This window comes from Piliocolobus tephrosceles, chromosome 1 (genome assembly GCF_002776525.5).
Source record: "Piliocolobus tephrosceles isolate RC106 chromosome 1, ASM277652v3, whole genome shotgun sequence".
Taxonomy (NCBI): Eukaryota; Metazoa; Chordata; class Mammalia; order Primates; family Cercopithecidae; genus Piliocolobus; species Piliocolobus tephrosceles.
In genome coordinates, this window is record NC_045434.1 from 5441223 (window position 1) to 5466005 (window position 24783).

The following is a 24783-nucleotide window of genomic DNA, read 5'->3' on the forward strand; positions in this document are numbered from 1 at the left end:
GCCCTGCTCATTCCTTTTTATGGCTGAATAAATATCTTACTGTGCGCATAAACCACATTTTCTTCATCCATTCATCCGCAGATGGGTAATTGTGTTGCTTCTTCCTTTGGCTGTTGTAACACTGCTATGAATGTGTACGTACATATATTTATTTGTGTACCGGGATAAACGATAAAATGTCTCTCCTGACTCCCTTTCTGTGTTCTTCTAATAATTCTGTCTGAATTTTAAATTTAAAAGTTGATTACAAATATGTGATAAAAATCACAGTGTTTAATATTCAGAATAATTTATTCCATTGAATTTTAAGGGATTCTTCTTTTTAAAAGTAAAATTAGGTTTTCATGGTCAGTTACAAAAATAAATTCTCCTCTTAAATCATCCTGATTTAGTTCTTTGACACTAGTGGCTAGAATTCTGCATAATTCTTAAAGTAATTATATCTCAAATTAGTTTTATGGGCCATGGGAACCTCTACTGTTGGTTTGATCTAACAGAGACCCTGCTCTCCTTACCCGGCAAGTCTTTGCTCATTGGCTCATTGAGGAGAAAGATGTTCTGGTTATCTGAGGTTGAAACTTGACTCCATTTCTACTTGGACACCTTGATGTGACTGATACACTAATGCAATACTATTACTCTGTTGTTACTTTAAAATAAGACTGTAGAAGTGAGGTATTTAATCTGCCATTATATTTCTCATTTCTGTGGGAAGATGAATTCTGAATTCCAACTGATTTGGATATTTTTTAGGCTAATAAATTAGCACTATTGCTATTGAATTATTTTGCTCTATGTTGTATTACTATATTTCTATGCCTACATCTTACCCCATGGCACTTCTCTTCGTTCACAATGATCTCTGTTTTCTGTCACAATCAGCAAGCTTTCTGTATCTGATGTTACTAAATGTAAATTTTGACCTCTCTGCAAATATTCAGTAGGTAGGATATGTATCCCCACGAAAGTTGACCCTGTATCCCACATCCTCACCATTCTGATTTCAGAATTGGACACTGTGGACTTCCTTTGCACAGATTGAGCTTTTAAATAATAATGACTATGATCATAATATGCTAGTGAAAAAAATCAGAATCCAACTTTTCATAGGTTTGGTTTGTATTGTACGAGTTTGTTATCTAGAGAATGTTTAGTCTCTTTAAACTTAAAACTAAAATCTAAAAATCTAGTTTGGTTCTTACGGGTATTTGGTTTTAATTACAGAATATTCCTGCATGGTTCTTTCAGGTGGCATCCTCTTCTTTTTATAAGCTCCTTTATTAAACCTAAGCTCCTCAAAAGCAAAGACGTCATCTAGATTTTGTAATCCCCTGCAGTGGCTGGCTGAGTAGCCTGCGGAGAGTAAGTGCCATTCCTCAGTAACAGGTTGTTAAAATTGTTTACAGTAGCCACTGAGCTTTAGATGTGAAATACCAAATATACAAATGTATTCAGAAGAAAAGATTATTTCATGATTGTTGGAGTGGGATAGGGAGGGACTGCCTTCTTACCCCAAACCTAGAGGCCATGGGGGAGGGGTCACGGCTCATTCCACAAATAGAGATGTATCTACTCAGATCAGGGGAACTGTAGGAGAGAACATGTGAAAGCCACTCCTACCCCCAGTACGAAAGAGTTGTCTGTAAACGTCTGCCAGGCCCAGACAGCTCTGCGGGCAAGTGCAAGTTCACAAAGAAGTTTTCTACTCCTGTCCTATTCTGCCTTCCTTTGATCCTACTCTGGAAGAATTAGAAACTGACAAACTTGGGGTGCAAGCATAAATATTAGATATCTCATCTCCTTCCCCACTGTGGACTTCTAGTCTACAGAAGTTCCTAGCTGAATGAAAGACTTGGATTTTGTACTATCACATATTTGGGATTTTGATTGAGACCAGACCAGAGAAGAGAATCATGAGCCTAGAGCTGAGACACTGTGTCTGAAATACCTTTGAGGCTGGGCATCATGGCTCACACCTGTAATCCCAGCACTTTGGGAGGCTGAGGCAGGCGGATCATGAGGTCAGAGATCGAGACCATCCCGGCTAACACAGTGAAACCCTGTCTCTACTAAAAATACAAAAAATTAGCTGGACGTGGTGGCGGGCGCCTGTAGCCCCAGCTACTTGGGAAACTGGCGTGAACCCAGGAGATGGAGCTTGCAGTGAGGCGAGATCGCACCACTGCACTCCAGCCTGGACAACAGAGCGAGACTCCATCTCAAAAAAAAAAAAAAAAAAAAAATTCCTTTGAGCCCCTTCCAGCAGGTGGAATGACAGTGAAATCACCTAGGACCAGAATCTAGAATGGAAAGTGAGAAAACCTAGCATCCTTGGTCTTGGTTTTGAGGAGCTCTCAAGTTTTGTACAATTGTCAGCCCTTTTTTTCAGATTGTAGGTATCTAAGTGTGAGAAGTACACTAACTTTAAGTATATAGACAGTATAAACTTTATATCTTTGTTTTCACATAAAAGTTGTCACAAGTGGATGTTTTTCTTCTTAGATGAAGAAACAAATAGATACGGATTTCAATCTGAACTGGTAGTCATTGCTATCATTAATTTTTCAAAACATTATCAAAACAGATGTGAAACTTGAAGGCTTCTTTCCCCACACCATAGTAGGTCAGGCCCTACCACTTAGTTTGGAGAAGAAATAATTGTTACTTAATAATGTATGTATAGCTGTCTCTATATGTTTTAAAAGGAATCTGTTGAGCGTCATCCAAGTATTTTCTGTCTAACTTTAGCTCTGCTTCCTCACAGGATTAGTTGTGTGTGTGTTTTTTGTTGTCATTTCAAAGTGGTGTCAGAAGTGATTTAGAGAGGTTCATGGTATTTTATTTGAAACTGCTGGTACTTAGATGTTTGAGGAAATCAAGTTTTTAGTGTCAATTAGAATTAAATATTAATCAGAAAATCACTCAAGGTAATTTCTAAATTACATGTCAAAGAGATGCCAAAATGCAAGTACTTGTGTGGTTATTTTTACTTTCAAACTTGAGTTAGATCTTTGTTAGTAATTATAAAATAAGGAAATAAACCAGTAAAATTGGACTTCAATGACTTGAGTTAGGAATGATTAACATTTTTAAAGACGGACAGAAATAACTTGAATAGCTATAATTTGCTTTCTGTGCACGTGGAGGGGATAAAGGTAGAGGACACAGGTTATGCTCTGGTTTTTTCACTGCTGTTAAACTTCACCCTAATGTTAAGCAAAACTAAGCAGTTTTTGTTTTTTCCCTTGTGTACACTGTGCTTCCATGTATTAAAATTCATATTTGATTTAAAATAATATATGATTTGCTCCTAAAGCAAAGATAATTTAAATATTGAGGAGTTTAAGGAATATTAAATCATAATTCTTGACAATTATAGTTATGTTAGAATTAAATATTAAGTAATAAGGCCATCTAGTGGTAAAATTTTCAAGTTTTAATGAATGAGAAAGTCTGATATCTGTTTCACTAAAAGTGAACTTCAGAGCTTATCAGATAGCTGTACTATAAGACCATTAAAACTTCATGTCAGAAAATAGTTGAGCCTGAGGTAGTTTCTCCTTATAGAAAATGAAGGCTCTCTGGTTATATCCTAAAGATCCTGTCTGCAAATTGCTCATTCAAACACATGATATTTTTCTAGATTGTAATAATCAGAGCCACAAAAAATAACTATAAAGAATAAAAATTGGGAACAAAGTGGAGATTTAATAGCAGAACAGCATGTTAAAATTTATATGCCTAAAATTTTTCCAATCTGTTCTGCGACATCCAGGGCCTATTATGTGCCAGGAAATGAGTAAGACTCAGGTCCTGCCCATAAAAGAAAAGCACGCCATTGTTTGTCTTTGTATTTAGAACTTTTCAAAAGTGTTGGACATTGACAACTTGCTTTTTGAAACAGTTAATCTTGAATAAGTCTGGAATCTACATTTCAAACAAAGGTCTTTAAGTGATTGTTAGGCAAATACAGTTTGAAAATTATGCTATCCACTATGTTGCAATTATATAATAAAATGGCATCTTAGAAAATTATATGTGTAACTGTAACTCAGATATGTAAATGGTAAACATTTGATGGGGAAGGAACAGATAAAATGAGCCACATGTTCATAGTTTTCCAACAGGTGTCACAAAAATAATAGAGCAAAGAAGCTGAAAAGAAACGGAAGAGATACTCTTTTTCCTAACTCTTTGCATTATTGTAGTGTTTAACAACATTATTAAATCTTTTTTTGTTTTTTTAAACAGGGTCTCACTTTTTCACCCAGGCTGGAATGCATTGGCCTGATCTCAGCTCACTGTAACCTCCGCCTCCTGGGTTCAAGCTATTTTCTTGCCTCAGCCTCCCAAGTAGCTGGGACTACAGGCACATGGCACTACGCCCAGCTAATTGTTGTATTTTTAGTAGAAACAAGGTTTCACCGTGTTGGCCAGGCTGGTCTGGAACTCCTGACCTCAAGTGATCTGCTCACCTCAGCCTCCCAATATGCTGGGATTACAGATGTGTGCCACCACGCCCGGCGTATTACATCTTTTAACAAGTAAAATGTGTCTTGAATATTTCTTTTTTTTTTAATCAAACAGGACATTTGCTAAATGTTAAAAAAAGGATAGTTACTTTCAGCCAGGCGCATTGGTTCACGCCTATAATCCCAGCAGTTTGGGAGGCCGAGATGGGCGGATCACCTGAGGTTGGGAGTTTGAGACCAGCTTGACCAACATGGAAAAACCTTGTCTTTACTAAAAATACAAAATTAGCCAGGTGTGGTGGCGCATGCCTGTAATCCCAGCTACTTGGGAGGCTGGGGCAGGAGAATTGCTTGAACCCTGGAGGCGGAGTTTGCGGTGAGCCAAGATCAGGCCATTGTACTCCAGCCTGGGCAACAAGAGTGAAACTCTGTCTAGAAAAAAAGAGAAAAGAAAAAAGGATAATTACTTTCACATAAGCTGTGTCTGCCTGCTTTCCTTCCCAGCTATCACGATTAGCTGTTACTGTCATTCAAGAAGTTTTCCTTAGTTTTGAAATTAACTATTAAAATTAAGCAGAATATTTTTATTTGCCTCTGAAGTTAATTATATTATTCACATATTAATCTTATGCTCAGACTTTTCATTTTCATTTATAAAATAATTTTTGCCTCTAGGTGTTTGGAGTAGATGACAATCAGGATTATAATAGGCCTATTATCAATGAAAAACATAAAGATCTAATAAAAGATTGGGCTCTCAGTTCTGCTGCAGCAGTAATGGAAGAAAGAAAACCACTAACTACATCTGGATTTCACCACTCAGAGGTATACATCTCTTCTTTGTACCTATTTGTATGCATAAAGTGTAAATTCTTTTTTTTTGGTCCAAGATGGAGTTTTACTCTGTTGCCCAGGCTGCAGTGCAATGGCACGATCTTGGCTCACTGCAACCTCTGCCGTCTGAGTTCAAGTGATTCTCCTGCTTCAGCCTCCCAAGTAGCTGTGATTGTAGATGTGCACTGCCATGCCCGGCTAATTTCGTATTTTTAGTAGAGACAGGGTTTTACCATGTTGGTCAGGCTAGTCTCGAACTCCTGACCTCAAGTGATCCACCCACCTGAGCCTCCCAAATTGTGAGGATTACAGGCGTGAGCCACCGCACCCAGTCTGAATTCTTATCATTTGTAAATTACATTATTTTAAGCAATTAATGTATATCCTTATAAAATGCTTCTAAAAACTAAATTTTTACAAATTTATTTTCTAATGAAAGCCTAAAGCAATTTTATAGTAATTCAACTTTAATTTTTATTAAGTTTTAAAAATATTCTTTTGTCAATGAGGAAAATATTATGTTTCAATAAGCAGTTAATGAGCTGTATGCTCATGGTTCTGATTGGCATTATGAGATAAAACAAGAAACATGGCCGGGCGCGGTGGCTCAAGCCTGTAATCCCAGCACTTTGGGAGGCTGAGACGGGTGGATCACGAGGTCAGGAGATCGAGACCATCCTGGCTAACATGGTGAAACCCCGTCTCTACTAAAAAATACAAAAAATTAGCCGGGCGAGGTGGCGGGCGCCTGTAGTCCCAGCTACTCGGGAGGCGGAGGCAGGAGAATGGCGTAAACCCGGGAGGCGGAGCTTGCAGTGAGCTGAGATCCGGCCACCGCACTCCAGCCTGGGCGACAGAGTCAGACTCCGTCTCAAAAAAAAAAAAAAAAAAAAAAAAACAAGAAACATATGCTGCTTATGCTTTCTTGGAAGTATATGTTTCCTTTATATCATACCAGGAAACATGCACGGGGCACTGCCTAATAGATATAATTTATATACCTCAGTAACTGCAAATATAGTACAGCCCAGGATATAATTAGAATAATGTGAAATTAATTAAGGATGGCTTGGTTACGATAATTACAGAGTCAGTATGTATAGTAGAGCTAGAATGATCTGACCCAGAGCTGCCACTTTTAGCTCAGAGCTTTTGAATCAGTCACTTCTCCCTTATCTTCTGTTTTCTCATCTACACAAATGGCATTTTCGATAAAATCTGTTTATAGAGAATTTAATGAAGTATATAAAGCATCCAGCGTAGTACTTGCCTGAGATTTATGCACTTAACAAATGTTTTTTACCTTTATCAGAAATGATATTAGAATTTCATACAGCCGGGCGCGGTGGCTCAACCCTCTAATCCCAGCACTTTGGGAGGCCTAGACGGGCGGATCATGAGGTCAGGAGATCAAGACCATCCTGGCTAACACGGTGAAACCCCGTCTCTACTTTAAAAAAACACAAAAAAACTAGCCGGGCGAGGAGGCGGGGGCCTGTAGTCCCAGCTACTCGGGAGACTGAGGCAGGAGAATGACGTAAACCCGGGAGGCGGAGCTTGCAGTGAGTTGAGATCCGGCCACTGCACTCCAGCCTGGGTGACAGAGCAAGACTCCGTCTCAAAAAAAAAAAAAAAAAAAAGTCATACCACATTGATGTGTCAAAAATAAATGTAAAAAAAGTATCTAAGGCAGAAGTATGAATTATTATTTACTCAGATAATAAGAGCTAGCATTCAATGGAAGCTTTCATTCTCTCATGCTGTAGTGTCTCTCAGGAAATAAGCTAATTGGTAACATACAAATATAAATTAATATAAAATGGAAAATAAAAGAAAAAATATAAAAAGAAAATCTTAAGGTGTAAATAAAGAAAATATAAATAAAATGTTACATTTGTATGAAGTATAAATAAGATTTGTTTTTTACATACAGGTAGATAGACCTATATGTTTATTAATGTTAAAATTGTTTCTTTATATGGTCTACTTCCTGAAAACTGTCAAAGGAATTACTGTATTTTAGTGCTCATTATTTACCCATGATTGGGAGAATTTTAATTCTGGTTTCTGTTTTAGGAGATGTTGAATTTACTTACTGAAAGCAGGTGATAGTTATTTGAGGCACTATGTTGCCATTCTGAGTAACCCAGGAATGGTTTTGGTAAATGTGAACTTAAATAGACTCTCTTCTCTCTTCTCTATTCCCTGAACCCCTGCCAAGCAAAAGCTATAGCCCTAGTAGGTTCCTCTGTAGGAATTACCTAACAGGCCATTTAGAACACTTCACAGAATGGTTTTACATAAGCGTGTGTCAGTGACACTCATACTGTTGGTATTCTTAGCATGGTCCACATGGCTCTGGTACCACCTTCACTACTCAGAAGTGTGGGCAGGTAACAGAAAACCTTGGATGGGATTAAGGATGCAACAGGCTTTGGTATCCTTAGGAGGCTTCACTGTATGTGTGTCATTCTCTATACTTACTATTCTTCTTTTTTTTCTTTTGAGGCAGAGTCTCGCTCTGTCACCCGGGCTGGAGTGCAGCGGCACAATCTCAGCTCATTGCAACCTCCGCCTCCCGGGTTCACGAGATTTCCCTGCCTCAGCTTCATAAGTAGCTGGAACTACAGGTGCATGCCACCATGCCCGGCTAATTTTTGTGTTTTTAGTAGAGACAGGGTTTCGCTATGTTGGCCAGGATGGTCTTGAACTCCTGACCTCAGGTGGTCCACCCGCCTTGGCCTCCCAAAATGCTGGGATTACAGGCATGAGCAACCACACCTGGCCTATACTTACTCTTCTTACATACTATTCTTGAAATCATGTAGTGATTTATCTATTTGAAGTCTTCACTTCTTCAGTGTTTAGCTTGTCATTATTAATCTATTAAACCTGGCACTTTTTTTTTCTTTTTGAGACAAAGTCTCGCTCTGTTGCCAGGCTGGAGTGCAGTGCGCAATCTCAGCTCATTGCAACCTCCACCTCCTGGGTTCACACCATTCACCTGCCTCAGCCTCCCGAGTAACTGGGATTACAGGCATGCGCCACCATGCCCAACTAATTTTTGTGTTTTTAGTAGAGACAGGGTTTCACCACATTGGCTAGGATGGTCTCAATTTCCTGACCTCGTTATCTGCCCACCTCAGCCTCCCAAAGTACTCGGATTACAGGCGTCAGCCACCATGCCCGGCCCAAATCTGACACTTTCAATGAAATATTTGTTTTAACTAGTTCAAAATAAAGTTTCCGTCATAGCTTTCCACTCCCTAGTTGTCATTACAGTTTTCATATGAAGCCTTGGCTTGTCTAGAGATTTTTCATTGAGAATTTAACGAAACATGTTTCATGTAGTAACATAGTTTGTTTTCAGAGAAAATCTTTATTTTCTAGAGAATTTTTATTTTATGTAAGAGAAAATGTAATAAATGATAATATAGCAAGGTGAGGTGTACTTATGGGTTTGTATGACAAGTTATTGTGACTACATGAAATTGTCTTTCATGAGACTCAGATATGACCAGGCTGCACGATTTCGTTTTCTGATTTTTCCCTTTTAGGAAGGCACATCTTCATCTGGAAGCAAACGTTGGGTTTCACAATGGGCTAGTTTGGCTGCCAATCATACAAGGCATGATCAAGAAGAAAGGATAATGGAATTTTCGGCACCTCTTCCTTTAGAGAATGGTATTCTTTCTCTTTCTCTCTTTCATTCTTCCTCCCTTTCATTCTTTATCCCTTTTTTCTTCTCTTTCGCCATTTCTCTCTCTCTCTCTTACTCTTTCCTTCTGTTTTTTGCGAATCATGTATCAGTTGTTATTATAAAAACAAGCCAAATCTATATAGTAAGAAGTAAGTTAAACCTAAATAAACATATTCACATATTCTCATGCTGATATATGAATTTATTGTATAAGTAAAACGCTGATTTTTATTAGATATTGTATATTTTGAGGTATATTAAGCAGGGGACAAATTCAAAGTGATAAAACTGTTTTTTGAGAAATTCTGTGGACTTCATAAGTTGAGACTTCCTAAGGACAAGTGAACAGACACCAGCTTGGATTTAATAGTTCATTCCAAGGCACTTTTCCTTTTAGTTGTAAATTTCTGCTGTTGAAAATAAGAATGGTTTTTAAATTTTGTTTTTACTTTTAAATAAAAATTCTTCCTACTCTTTCTGATATGCTGATATCTTAAGATATGATTTTGACTAATGATGCAGCTCTCATTAAAGTATAATCTTAACTGAAGATAAGGAAATAATTTGTAGATGAAGCATAATATATATGTGTATGTATATATTACATATGTAGATGAAGCATATAAATATTGTATATATAAGTTAAAATTTAAAAATAAGTTGAGGACAGGTCTAAATGATTTCATTCATAAATACAACAGATATTTATTGAGTGCCTACTTCATGTGATACATTTAATGAAAAAAATAATCTTACAAATCTATGTAGTATGATTTTTATTACAAACAAAATGAAATTTATTTAAACAAAATGAAATTGTTTGCCTTCAAGGATTTCATTATTACATTTTGTTCATTAGTGAAGACCCTGAAAGGGGGATAAGGAGATGGTGCTCAAAAGGTACAAAATCTCAGCTAGACAGGAGGAAGCAGCTTGTTTTTTTCCTGAGGTCTACTGCACAGCATGTTGAATATAGTTAATAGTGTAGTATTGTACCTTTTAGATGTTCTCATCACAAAAAATGTTTACTCTTTGAGGTGATGAATATGCTAAGTAGCTTGATTTAATTATTTCACATTGTATTTAGGGTCAACATTTTATACACCATAAACATATACAAATATACAGTGTCAACTTACAATAAAAAATCAAAATAAAAAACGTATCCAAGTTGAAAAATAAATACCCATTTATAGTTAAAAAACAAAAAGACCCTCGATGAGATTTTGTATGTGGTTTTTTTTTTTGAGACGGAGTCTCGCTCAATCGCCCAGCCTGGAGTGCAGTGGCCGGATCTCAGCTCACTGCAAGCTCCGCCTCCTGGGTTTACGCCATTCTCCTGCCTCAGCCTCCCGAGTAGCTGGGACTACAGGCGCCCGCCACCACGCCCGGCTAGTTTTTTGTATTTTTTAGTAGAGACAGGGTTTCACCATGTTAGCCAGGATGGTCTCGATCTCTGACCTCGTGATCCGCCCGTCTCGGCCTCGCAAAGTGCCGGGATTACAGGCTTAAGCCACCGCGCCCGGCCGTGGTTTTTATCTGTTTTCTTAATTTCGTTCTGGTTGCAAATGGAAATTTGTTTTTTCTCAGGCTTGTGGCACCCCAAAAATCTGTCTTAAGAATTTTGTAAGTATTAGAAATATTTGAGGAAGCTACATAGCAGTGTACTAGAAAAGCTACATCATTTATTTATATTAGAATCTAGAAGTTATTGATAGTATTACCAAAAATTCTTTTGAGGGAACAGAGTCATTTGGTTCATATACCCTGTGTGTAGGAAACAAAGAAACCAGAGAGAAGGCTAGATAAATTTACCAAAGAATCTGTTATAAAATTATTAAGTATTATCTGTGAAAAGCAAAGTTCTACCTTTGTTATAAAAAATAATAGACCACTTAGCTTTCATGATCTCATTTCTATTCATCATATTTAAATGAACTTATTTACATAAGCTTGATAAATCCACTTAAATCATAAAAGGTTTTTGTTAAACATATTGAATGTATATGAGGAGGGGGCAGTATGAGAAATACTGGAAAAATACAAAAGGGTAAAGTAGCCATTACATTCTAGATGCTTCAGTTAGTACTAAGGAGATAAGACATATGAAAGAAAAAACAAAACAAGATATAACATGTTAATGACTAAATTAAAGTTAAATCTATCAGTTCAGTAAGGATTTTCCTCCATCATAACCGTTGTATTGATACGATATTTAAATGCTGAACTTTTAGGATTATAAAGAGAAAAAAAGGACTCACAGAAGCTGTATCTAGTATCTTTTCTCCATTTATCCCTAAAGGATTAGAAAGCTTTATATGTTAATTTATATTTCCCTGAAAAGATGTCTCCCTTTTCTCAGAAATACATTCCATTTTTAACAGTCAAGAAGATCCTTAAATATTCTCAAATTCTCTCGTGGAAAAAATGAAAATATATATTTTCTCATCGGCTTCTACTTGAAAAAAAGGAAAGGGATTTTGTATTTCCATGTGTGGCATTAATAACCAGAAGACTATAATTTAAAACTTCCTCAATTTATAAAATTTTGCTATGTCCTGACTATGAAAATTCTGCTATTTCATACTTATAATTTTTAAAATTCTTTTAATCAGCTATAGATTTTTTTGAAATGTTGTGAAAGCTCTGTGTTTTTCATTTTACTTAGGAAATCCAAAAGTGTCATTCTTTGAAGTAGATAATACTTTTTAAAAACTATCTATTTTGTTCTTCTTTACTGTGTAGTTGAAAATATAGAAAATAAACAATGTTTATTTGACATTCTCTGTATAAATCTACAATGGTTAGATTCTGGCTTTTTGAGCAAACCTGAAGGATGGAAGGTTACAAAAGCGAGAATGAACACAGTGAACTTTCCTTCTATAAAACACATTAAGAGGAAAGAAGAGCAATATATTTAGGTTTAAGATCAGATGACACTTATATACCATTATGACTGTAGTTAGTAACAATGCATTGTATATTTGAAATAGCTGAAAGTAGATCTTAAATGTTCTCACCACAAAAAGGAGAAGTATGTGAGGTAATAGATATGTTAATTAGCCTGACTTAGCCATTCCATAATGTTATACACGTATCCAAACATCATATTATACACCACAAAGATACATAATTTTTGTCAATTAATAAATAGAAAATTAAACATATGAAAGGAGAAAAATGATCAGATGACTCTAATTTTCATCTCATACAATTGGCCTTCCTGACTCCTCTAGGAATTGCTTATTTGTGCAGCTTGAAATTGTACTTACTTTTTAAACTACTTAGCCACAATGCTGGCTCACTTGTTTTTTAGGCTAAGTCATTTTTAATTACATCTCAAAATGGAATGTAGTATAGCTGGCCCTCTGCACCCATAGGTTTTGTATTAGTGAGTTTTGCATCTGTGAATTCACCTGAGGACTGAAAATATTTGAGAGGGAAAAAGAAATGATCGCATCCCCACCGAACGTGTATAGACTTTATTTTTTGTACTTATTCACTAAGCAATACAGTATTAACAACTATTTACATAGCTTTTACTTTGTAGTAGGTATGAGAAGTAATCTAGACATGATTTAAAGTATATGGGAGGGTGTGAGTACTTTATATACAAATACTACATCACTTTATATAAGGTACTTAAGCATCCTTGGAATTTGGTATCCTGGCGGAAGAAAGGGTCTGGAACCAGTCTTCGTGGATACTGACAGACAACTGTAGGGTGCTCCTTTTATTTATTTTTTTTTGTCTTAATCAGTTCCCTCTTTGTGGTTTTTATTTTATAGAGACAGAGATCAGTGAGTCTGGCATGATAGTGAGAAGTACTGGCTCTGCAACTTCCTTGGCTATCCAGGGAGAGAGAAGGAGACGAACTCTTCCTCAGCTTCCAAATGAAGAAAAGTCTCTTGAGAGTCACAGAGCAAAGGTTATAACACAGAGGTCAGAGATAGGAGAAAAACAAGACACAGAACTTCAGGAGAAAGAAGCACCTACACAGGTATACCAGAAAGATAAACAAGATGCCGACAGACCCTCGAGTAAAATGAACAGGGCAGTAAATGGAGAGACTCTCAAAACTGGTGGAGATAATAAAACCCTACTTCACTTAGGCGGCTCTGCTCCTGGAAAGGAGAAAAATGAAACTGATAAGGAAACTTCTTTGGTAAAGCAAACATTAGCAAAACTTCAACAACAAGAACAAAGGGAGGAGGCTCAGTGGACACCTACTAAATTGTCTTCCAAAAATGTTTCAGGTCAGACAGATAAATGTAGGGAGGAACCTTTTAAACAAGACTCACAACCTTCAGAAAAAAATTCAGGACATTCTACAAGCAAAGGAGACAGAGTGGCACAAAGTGAGAGCAAGAGAAGAAAAGCTGAGGAAATTCTGAAAAGTCAGACTCCAAAGGGAGGAGACAAGAAGGAATCCTCCAAGTCATTAGTGCGACAAGGGAGCTTCACTATAGAAAAACCCAGCCCAAACATACCCATAGAACTTATTCCACATATAAATAAACAGACTTCCTCTACTCCTTCTTCTTTAGCATTAACATCTGCAAGTAGAATACGAGAAAGAAGTGAGTCTTTAGATCCTGATTCTAGTATGGACACAACCCTTATTCTAAAAGACACAGAAGCAGTCATGGCTTTTCTAGAAGCTAAACTACGTGAAGATAATAAAACTGATGAAGGACCAGATACTCCCAGTTATAATAGAGACAATTCTATTTCACCAGAATCTGATGTAGATACAGCTAGTACAATCAGTCTGGTTACTGGAGAAACTGAAAGAAAATCAACCCAAAAGCGAAAGAGTTTCACTAGCCTCTATAAAGATAGGTGTTCCACAGGTTCTCCTTCCAAAGATGTTACAAAATCATCATCTTCAGGTACTAGGGAAAAAATGGAAAAGAAAACGAAAAGTCGTTCCACAGATGTGGGTTCAAGAGCAGATGGTCGTAAATTTGTTCAATCCAGTGGGAGAATAAGACAGCCTTCGGTAGACTTAACCGATGATGATCAAACCTCTAGTGTACCTCATTCTGCCATCTCTGATATTATGTCATCTGATCAAGAAACTTACTCTTGTAAACCTCATGGACGGACTCCACTTACCTCAGCTGATGAGCATGTACATTCCAAACTGGAAGGAAGTAAAGTAACGAAATCTAAGACTTCTCCGGTAGTATCTGGTTCATCCAGTAAATCGACCACCCTTCCAAGGCCACGACCTACCAGGACTTCCCTCTTGCGCAGAGCACGACTTGGTGAAGCTTCAGACAGTGAACTTGCCGATGCTGACAAAGCATCTGTTGCTTCTGAAGTATCCACAACAAGTTCTACATCAAAACCTCCCACAGGAAGGCGTAACATCTCTCGGATTGATTTATTGGCTCAGCCTCGTAGAACACGACTTGGCTCACTGTCAGCTCGTAGTGACTCTGAAGCAACAATTTCTAGAAGTAGTGCCTCTTCGAGGACCGCAGAAGCCATCATTAGAAGTGGAGCCAGATTAGTACCATCAGATAAATTTTCTCCTAGAATTAGAGCTAACAGTATCTCTCGACTCTCAGACTCCAAGGTCAAAAGTATGACCTCAGCTCATGGCTCTGCTTCAGGTAAATTGGATCCAGATTTCTAATAGCATTAGCATGTTGTATATTTTGGGGTTCCTTTTTTAAAAAAAAAATTAAGTGTCTAGTTGTCTTTCCAAGATACTCATTCAAAACAAAAGTTATGATATATGAGGTGGCAGGGGAGGTTCTATAAAATAGTTTTATGTAGCATAATAAATGGAAAAGTCAGAAGTTATATATACTTCCAATTAAAGTCCTGGGGCAAAATAGTGATTTCAAAATTAGGAATTCATTGAGCTGATTTAGGAGTTTTAATTTTCTAGTTGGTGATATATTTGGATGTGTGTGTGTCAAAATTAGATTATCTGGCATTATCTGGTTTAAAGTATAGGAATTAACATTGTGCTTCTAAAAGCGTGTGTTTAACCTTTAAATATCCTCACATAATTCAAAGCCCTTAAGAACTTGAAGAAAAGCAGCATATGCTTTATTACTCCTTTCAGAGTTAAATAATCAATGTTTTGTTCTTTTTTTCCCTACCTATTTTGAAATGTCTCACATACTTTACCTATACTTTTTAAAGTTAAATCTGTTTATAGTTGGAGCAGGTGAAAACTAACCTTTAATTTATTTCAGTGGAAGAAGATGGATTCATGGGGAATCACTCAGCATATACTGGCCAAACTGGGCTGTAGAAATTTAACTGGTTATGAGCATTATCTCACAAAGTGCTGTTACATAGTTTAACTCTAGTGATTAGGTATAATTGAATATGATAACTACAAAAACTACTTACTCTCCACCAGAATTTAACTGATGTTGTTATATTTGTTTGCTTACGTACTTTGTGTTCAGAGCTGAAGCCTTTGAGAGACATGTGTGACCAAAGAGTCATGAGGTGGATATTTGTTTGTATCCTGTAAGCGTGTTCTCATTACTTCATAATGAGCCTCCTATGTGGGCGTGCCTGCAAAGGCCAGTGTGGGAGGCCAGCTGTTTTAACGGCTTGCAGATGTGTGATTATTTTCAGTAGGCAGACATCTCAGTGAGCCCTAAGTCTTGAGTTAAAAGTGGAGGGGAAGTTGATATGAAATTTCATCTTTTTAGTTTTGATTGGTTTACATCTACCACACTATATCCTACAAGACCCTAAAGGAACGGTACTTTGCATATGATACTTTTTTCACTTTTCTTCCTCTTTTCACTGCTGCTTTCCTCCACTCCATTCACCTGTCTCTCTCTTTGCTAGTCAGTGGGTTTGGTAATGATGGTCACTGTCTATGGTAGAAATAGATGTAGGCTGAAGCCGGATAACATATAATCATGATTCCAAAAAAAAATTAGACAACATTTTCCTTATTACCCCAGTCCTCATTTCCACACTTGAAGCTTTGGTTGGTGGTTCATAAATTTATTGCCAAATATTTTAAAACTAACTATTTTGTTGTTGTTTTTTTTTTCATTCTGTTGTTGCTTATGGTTCTACTTCTTCAATTCACATTTCATCTCTGCTGCATTTCCTGAAGAAATTTCTTCTGCTATACTCCGTGTTTTATCACCTCATCTCCATTAAGATATGTGTGTATTTTCCTGTCTTAACATGATTTCTATGTTACCAGGTAGCTTGGAGTACCTCTTAACACATGATGTGGTTTTATTCCTTGATATTTAGGATAAGGCTTGAGAGCCAAGCTAAATATGATGACTTCAGCAAGTCTAAGAAACAACTGTGAGATGCTGTATATAAAGCTACGTTTCATTTTCTTTTTTTTTTTTTTTTTTTTTTTTGAGGCAGAGTCTTGCTCTGTCGCCCGGACTGGAGGAGTGCAGTGGCCGGATCTCAGCTCACTGCAAGCTCCGCCTCCCGGGTTTACGCCATTCTCCTGCCTCAGCCTCCCGAGTAGCTGGGACTACAGGCGCCCGCCACCTCGCCCAGCTAGTTTTTTTTTTGTATTTTTAGTAGAGACGGGGTTTCACCGTGTTAGCCAGGATGGTCTCGATCTTCTGACCTCGTGATCCGCCCGTCTCGGCCTCCCAAAGTGCTGGGATTACAGGCTTGAGCCACCGCGCCCGGCCCGCTACGTTTCATTATCTGCTTCTTTGAATGCAGAACTTGATAAATACTCAGTTTTCTATGTCCAAAAGAACCTTGAATTGTATATGAAATTCCCTAGGACAAATTGAAGAATATGATTTTGGTCTTTTCATACTTACTAGCAGTATATTAAATAATGAGAATCATGGAATTTAAGAGTTAGAAGGGTTATTCCCTTAAGGGAACTGAGGTCAAGAGAGGAAATAACCTGCCCTGGGCACATGGCTGTGGCAGGGGCGGAATGAGAATCAAAGGCTTTTAACCCCCAGCCTGTTGTTGTTCTGCCATATTTATTCTAGCTCTAAGAAATAGTTTGAGTGTTTACTTGTATGCAGGCTTCCAGAAGACAGCTGGAATCTACTGGATTATTATCAGGAGTATATGCAAGGTCAATATACAATAGAAAGGTTTTGGTATTGTTTACTAAAATCTTTGCAATTCTGATGTTTTACCCAGTTTGTATTCTCTATTCCACCTTATGAGCATAAAGCCGCATTGTAATCTGGGATTGTATATTCAGATTCTCTCAAGGTACCCATTTATAGTATTACATCTTATCTAGGACAGTAGCCAGGATCCTTCATTCAGTGTGAACATACTATAATAGCTGTATGGAGAAGGTCATCAAACAAACAAACAAACATACCTGTTTGATTTTGCTAATTTAGGTACTTTTGATATTATAACATTTCTGTTTAAGATAATTATACTATTTTGAATGGGAAAAAAAATTTTTATCTTTTGAAACATGACTTAAAAGAATGTTAAATCATACTGATCAGTGTTGCTGTGCACGGTATAAACTTTAAAGACTTTGGAAATAATCTGAACCTAGCACCTTTGATATTGTCCCAATTGGATATGTAAAAATAATTCTGTAATGTTTCCAATTCCATATTTTAGATGATGTCTTTAAAATAGTTTTAGGCCAGCACAGTGTTTCCTGCCTGTAATCCCAGTATTTTAGGGGAGGGCAAAGTTGGAGGATTACTTGAGCCCAGGAGTTGAAGGCTGCAGTGAGCTGTAATGACACTACTGCATTCCAGCCTGGGACAAGTGAGACCCTGTCTCCATTAAAAAAAAAAAAAAAGTTTTTTTAAAGAAACGTGTGTGATAAAAATAGAAGATTGGAAATCTCAGATTTAGCATTCAGAGAAGAGTTCTGTATGTTTCTCTGATATAATTTGCAATTTGCTTCTAGGAGTTTAACTAGTTTTTTTTTTCCCCAAAACATTCCTTCAATGATTTTTTGTTTGTTTGAGACAGAGTCTTGCTCTTGCTGCCCAGGCTGGAGTGTAATGGCATGATCTCGGCTCACTGCAACCTCTGCCTCCCGGATTCAAGTGATTCTCCTACCTCAGCCTCCCAAGTAGCTGGGATTACAGGCTGTGTGCCACCATGCCCGGCTAATTTTTTGTATTTTTAGTAGAGACGAGGTTTCACCATATTGGTTAGCCTGGTCTGTCTTCCTGTCTCAGCCTCCCAAAGTGCTGGGATTAACAGGCGCCCGGCCTCCTTTAGTGATTCTTGATATCAAGTTGTAACTGAGATATCCAGATTTATTTTGGCAAGATATATTTAAATTTAAAGACCTTGAATTATCAAAATAAAGCACTTGGTTTTCATTATGTTTTAAGTGCACTTTTAGAAAATAAAAACATTATGTTAATATCCTTAAAAATTTTTTAGACTGTTTGCTGTCCCTTTTCAATTCTAATCTTCACAATTTATAAGCAGTAGAAATTAAATATTGGACATGCATGGCTTGAATTAACTCTTTCTTCAGGTCAAAGGACAAAACAGAGCATTGTCAGCAGTTTTTCTCCCCAACTGATCTTATTGCTGCATGCTCATAAATATACATGCAAAACATGTTTGTGGTAATTTTCCACTAAAATATTCTGATAAAGTATGAAGATGCAATGTGTGTTTTCTGAAGTGTTTGCAAAATCTATAGTTGCACATTTTAATGCCAACAAAGAAATTGGAACATTCACAGAAATACGATACTAACAACTTTTTTTCCTTTTTAATTCTCTAGACATCATAAATGATAGTATGTTTTTACAGTGAATATAGTAGTTTGGTACTACAATACAAGAGGGAATGTTGCCTATTTTATAATTAAAAACTAAATTTTGTAATGAATGCTGTAGCTCTAGCTACAAGCTTAATCAAGCCTATCTTGGAACTTTCATTTTAATGTATATGCTGTCTAGGCCTTTACTAACCAATAAGTCTCTTAGAGATTGGTGTTTCAAACACCTTTAAATGCCTTAGTAATATCAACCCATCAAATGAGCCTAATAATATATTAAGAAAATCTAATTTATTTTTATAAATTGTTACTTAAGCTGAATAAAATTCAAGAGAAAGAAAGAACGTTTTTCTTCAACACAGGTAGAAATCAGAAAAACTATCATTACATGAGAAATTTAGGATGTCTTTTTAAAACAACTTGGCTGGGCACGGCAGCTCATGCCTATAATCCTAGGACTTTGGGAGGCTGAGGCAGGTGGTTTACCTGAGGTCAGGAGTTCGAGATCAACGTGGCCAACATGGTGAAACCCCGTCTCTACTAACAATACAAAAATTCGCCAGACATGGTGGCAGGTGCCTATAATTCCAGCTACTCTGGAGGCTGAGGGCAGGAGAATCGCTTGAACCTGGGAGGCGGAGGTTGCAGTGAGCCGAGATGGCGCCATTGCCCTCCAGCCCAGGTGACAGACGGACGCTCCATCTCAAAAAAAAAACTTACTGGAAACAAAAGTGTAGAATGTATACAACACTTGGAATCTCAGAGAATTAGTTTTAAAGTCTGGGAGTCCGTAGACCTGGCTTATACTTTGATTTTAGCAAGGTAAGACCTCTCTGGGCCTGTTTCTTCTCTGTAAATGGAATAATTTAGACTCATGTCAAAGGTCATTCTGTTCCAAAATTCTATGAAATAAGTAGATGGGGGAAAATTTAAAATATTTTAACTTGAACTTTCTTTGGTGTTAATTAGCAGGTGGTAGGGAATTTAGGAAAAAAAAAAAAGTTGGGTAGCTGCTATAGTTTGGAAGCAAATGTTAAGAAAGAAAAAGTTTTGAAATCAATTCTTTGAGAAATAACAGGTTAAAAGGCCTAGCATTGAACTCCCTTTCCCAGTTCCTTCTCCGCCAGTAGCCATCATCTCAGTCTCTGCTCTGCTGTTCGTGGTTACACAGACTCAGTGTGTCCCGAGGTGACTGGAGCTTTTCTTCATAGTACACCGTGTGTGATGTGTTTTCCACTGGCAAAGAGAGCTCTTAATTACTTAATAATTTTTAATCACATTTTTATTTCTATGCTATATGCTGATTATTTTATCCAGTTTCCTCCTCAATTTTAAAAGAACGTACCTAAAGATGTTACCTTTTACTTTTCAAAATATGCTGTATTCCTTTTTTTTTTTTTTTGAGACGGAGTCTTGCTCTGTCGCCCAGGCTGGAGTGCAGTGGCTGGATCTCAGCTCACTGCAAGCTCCGCCTCCCGGGTTCATGCCATTCTCCTGCCTCAGCCTCCCGAGTAGCTGGGACTACAGGCTCCCACCACCTCGCCCAGCTAGATTTTTGTATTTTTTAGTAGAGACGGGGTTTCATCGTGTTAGCCAGGATGGTCTTGACCTCCTGACCTCGTGATCCGCCCGTCTCGGCCTCCCAAAGTGCTGGGATTACAGGCGTGAGCCACCGCGCCCGGCCTCCTCCTCAATTTTAAAAAAACATACCTAAAGATGTTACCTTTTACTTTTTAAAATATACTGTATTCTTTTGATTGCTTTTCTTTTTGTGTTTGAGACGGAGTCTGGCTCTGTCACCAGGCCAGAGTGCAGTGGTGCAATCTCAGCTTACTGCAACCTCTGACTCCTGGGTTCATGTGATTCTCCTGCCTTAGCCTCCCGTGTAGCTGGGATTACAGGCATGCACCACCACCACGCCTGGCTAATTTTTGTGTTTTTAGTAGAGATGGGGTTTCACCATGTTGGCCAGGAGGGTCCCGACCTCCTGCCCTTGTGATCCGCCCGCCTCAGTGTCCCAAAGTGCTGGGATTACAGGCGTGAGCCCCCGCACCCGGCCTCTGATTGCTTTTAAAAGATATTATTAGTAGCTTTACTATTCTTACTGACTTCTAGGTAAACCAGCCTATGAAAAGAGATGGAAAGTTTGTGAAAAGGAAGTTTTTCTCTTACCTTTTTCCTCAAAATGTAATTGCTTTTTGATCCTAAGCTCAGACTGTTTAAAGTTAATTCTAGCATGGCTCTTCTTATATGTGGTCACCTGACATTTAACATATATAAACAGTACTTGGCACTCAGTCTCTCATTCTGCTTTCATGTAGTCAGCCATCAATGCCATTCTTTCTAAGTTACCTTGAAATGAACTGTCTTAGTTTTATCATACTTATGTTTTCATATGTTCTCCAGTTTATTAAAGCTCTTTGTTTATTGCTTTTCTCTCTAGTTTCCAATCATATGTATGGTGACCACAGTTGCCTAATCAAAAATCAGGAAATTTGATGTAACAATTGATTTTTCTCTTCCTTATGAACACTATTGTAAGATGGCAAAATAAACACACATTTAACATTTAATGAAATGCTTTTTTGAAAAGTACAAATTTGTTTACAGTATTTCTGATTTTGCCTGCCGTATTTCTAATTTTTTTCTAAACCTCTTTACTCTTTCTTGTTCCTAAACTTTTCCTAAAATTGGTTTCAAGTCTCAGGATCACTTCAACTCATGGAAGTTTTTATATCTAGAAATGAGTACATTATCACCATGGTAAAAATATTATCTATGTTAATAAATTATCTTACAGTGTTAAAATCAGAAATTATATTTAAGCTCCTCAAAAAAACTATGACTAATTACCTGGTATATGCATTTGCATACACTTTTACAGAGAGCCATGAACTTTCTGCATATGTTCGTTCTCTTGTATCTATGAATGAATCTAGTTCCAAACATCAGGATCTCCAAATAGGGGTGTGAATAAGGACAAATCGATAGGCTCTAATTTATGGCATATTCCTCATTATAGAGTTCTCTGTTTCTTAAGCCAGTTCTGGTGGCAATATATGCCAGTTTTATCTGAGAGCAAGCTCAGCCTTAGAGATCATCCCCAGGTAAAAATGTACTTTTTGGAGGAAAAGACATAAAAGGCGTAAAATTCGAGTGGAGGAACTTCTTGGTTCTATGCAGCTTAGGATCAGTTTCTGTTGAAAAGGAAAAAGATGCTAAGGGTTTATTACTTTAAAACGCCGATAACATTTAATGCTTTTCACTAGGTTTCGGAAAAGTAAGTGTTTATATGCAGGAATTCTTACATTTTTTCCAAAATATTTGTTAAAAGTTTGCTAGCCAACATTCAGCTAAGTGCTAGATATACATTATTGGATTAAACAGACATGGTTCCTGCCCTTGTAAAGTTTACCAGGAATTAGCCTTTATTTCTCTTTTTTACCTCTATTTATGCTTCACAAATTATTTGTATGTTTGATTCTCATATTAACAGTAGTAAAGTGTCTGCTTCGTCTTCTGATTTTTTAAATGTTTCAGCAGTACCATTTTTTAATGTCTTTACTAACTGTAAATAAGAAAGTGATTGCCACTTTCTTTAATGTGACTCTTCACAGTATCTCCTGTGCCTTCAGTGTCAATGGTTGTGACAAAAGCTTGTAGAGTTTTGCTTTTTGTAGATTTTATGCCATTGTCTATTTTCACCATATGCTTTCAGTGTCAAAGCAGCAGAGAGTTGTACTGAAGATGCTTTGTTGTGTTTTTTACCATGTAAAAAGATTTTTTCCAACCATAGCATAACAGGATGTTGAATGACAGAGGTAATGTTTTTTTTTTTCTGCCATAAAGGCATAATTTCCACAGCCGGAATTATGCACATCTGTGTGTCGGGAAAAGAGAGTTTTTACCATCTCCATGTTGAAAGTCCGTGTGGCATGAGGAAATCTTTTCCCTTGTTTTTATTTTTGTTGTCATTGATGTTGTTACTGTCTTTTTTTTTTTGAAAAATTCATATTTTCACTCAAATAAGAAATATTTGCAATTGAAAAGTGTACCAGTTAAACATCGACGGATAGAGCTTGCTTAGTTGTTTGTCATTAGTGAAATTTTTCATCTGAATGTTTATTCACCACACTATGGAAAACATGGTCTTTCGATGTTTTTGATTCTTCATTGTTTTTAATTCACCAAAGTGTAATGTTTCTATCCCTGAGGAGTAGTAGACTTATGGTTTTTGTGAGGTATGTGTACGTCAGTTATTGAAAATTGTGCTGTGTGTGCGCTTTCATGGTGTTTTGAAGTCGTGACTTTTACCTCCTTTAAATGATAACATAATAATTCTTTTTTTAATAATTAAACTAATTTAGTAAATTCAAGATGGAGGCGCTTTCCTACTGATTATGCTTCCACCTCAGAAGATGAATTTGGATCAAACCGTAATTCCCCTAAACATACCCGTCTACGTACTTCTCCAGCCCTGAAAACCACTCGCTTGCAGAGCGCTGGGTCAGCAATGCCTACTAGTTCTTCATTCAAGCACCGGATTAAAGAGCAGGAAGACTACATCCGGGACTGGACTGCTCACCGAGAAGAGATAGCCAGGTTGGTTTTCAGAACTTACCTTTAAGAACTGAGAATTTCTAAGAACATTACAACTTGGTAACAAAGTTTAGCTTGTACTTCATTTTTACTAATAGTCTAAGAACTGAAATCCACAGATAACTGTGAACGCTGTTTAGTCAGTAGTATTACTCTCTATCCAACTTTTTTCCTTTTTTTTCTATGCCTGTGCCACTAACATATTGTAGAACTGATTTATTTTGACCTTTTCTCTCTCCCCCCTCCTCCCTTTTTAAGAATTTCTTTTATAGATGGTGATAAGTAAGTATAACTTTGAAAGGGAGGCAGTATCAGATCTACATAATTAAGAACTGTGCAGGCAATTTATGGATTACTTTCCTTTAAACTTCCAAAGATATAATAGTATACTTGTTAGAGATGTGGCTAATGCTCTCTGGAGAGAATTAGGGTAAACAGATTTCCACTCATACTTTTATGAGCTCGTTAAGTATGGTCAGTTCAACCCTTTAGCAAGTAAAACAAAATATGATTATTTTGAAGATTAAATAAATATGTTTATAGTAACTTTTAGATTTAGATTATGTGCAAAAAATAAAATTTATGCTGCAGATGATTTTTAATTAATAACTTATAATTAATAACTTACTATGGCTGAACTTTGAAGAGAGATTAGACTCAAGCAGATGTTATAGTACTTAAAATATAAGGATTTTTTGTTTAAAGTTTGTGAGATGTTAAATTTTATTGCACTATACCATATGTTACCTAAACATTTTCACTGTGTACATACTAAGCTTACTTCTGTCTTTAAGACCTTAATCTTCAAGTTGTCTACTTGAGAACACTATTAAAGAGTTTATACATAATATTTCATAGATGCTTTTAAAAAACAACAAACTTTTACTCTATCTTAATGTTCATCTTTTTTTTCTTTATTTCATTGACTTCTGTGAATTGTGTTTTTTCTGGCTCATTGGTTTGATGTTTAGTTTTTTGTTTTTAAAGACTATTTACTTGTCATTGCTTTTATTCTTGGAGAAAACATGCCTTTCTAATCTCATTGTGCTGCTTAAAACATTTTTGCTTTAACATACAAAGAGCTTTTTAGGAGAGTAATTACTGAAGCATTTTAAGCCAGTTGTTCTAGATAGAGGAAAGGCATATATGTGCTTTGGCATCCATGGATCATTATGGGCCGACAAAATGCTTGTAGTGAGAGCATCTTGACACATTTTTTGTACTTCCAGGCGCAGCTAGCAACCACATGTCTTACTCTTGTCTCATACTTTTTCCCCTTCCCTTGAAAAAGATGTCCGTATACAAGATCCAGTGGTGCCTGTATGTCTAGATGCCTCCTGGCAGGAGGCCTCCTCTCTCGAGCTCCTTCTACCCCAAACTAGAAAGACTAAAACCCTTCTTCTGAGCCAAATACACTTCCCTACCCTCAAATAAAAAAATAGTTGTAATACAAACAGAAGAGGGAA

At 37.0% G+C, this 24783-nt stretch overlaps 1 protein-coding gene across 10 annotated transcripts in view; it reads left to right on the top strand.

Moving 5' to 3' along the window:
* Nucleotides 1-24783, top strand: part of CEP170 (centrosomal protein 170) — a 131783-nt gene that overhangs the window by 76385 nt on the left and 30615 nt on the right. For 6 of the 10 annotated variants that reach the window (XM_023216170.1, XM_023216172.1, XM_023216173.1 and 3 more), the window contains 4 exons: nucleotides 5148-5297; nucleotides 8864-8990; nucleotides 12795-14627; nucleotides 23086-23320. In XM_023216170.1, coding sequence (XP_023071938.1) covers nucleotides 5148-5297; nucleotides 8864-8990; nucleotides 12795-14627; nucleotides 23086-23320 — 2345 coding nt within the window. The remainder of the gene's footprint in view (nucleotides 1-5147; nucleotides 5298-8863; nucleotides 8991-12794; nucleotides 14628-23085; nucleotides 23321-24783) is intronic. The other 4 variants (XM_023216175.1, XM_023216176.1, XM_023216177.1 and 1 more) reach the window with 1 other exon arrangement.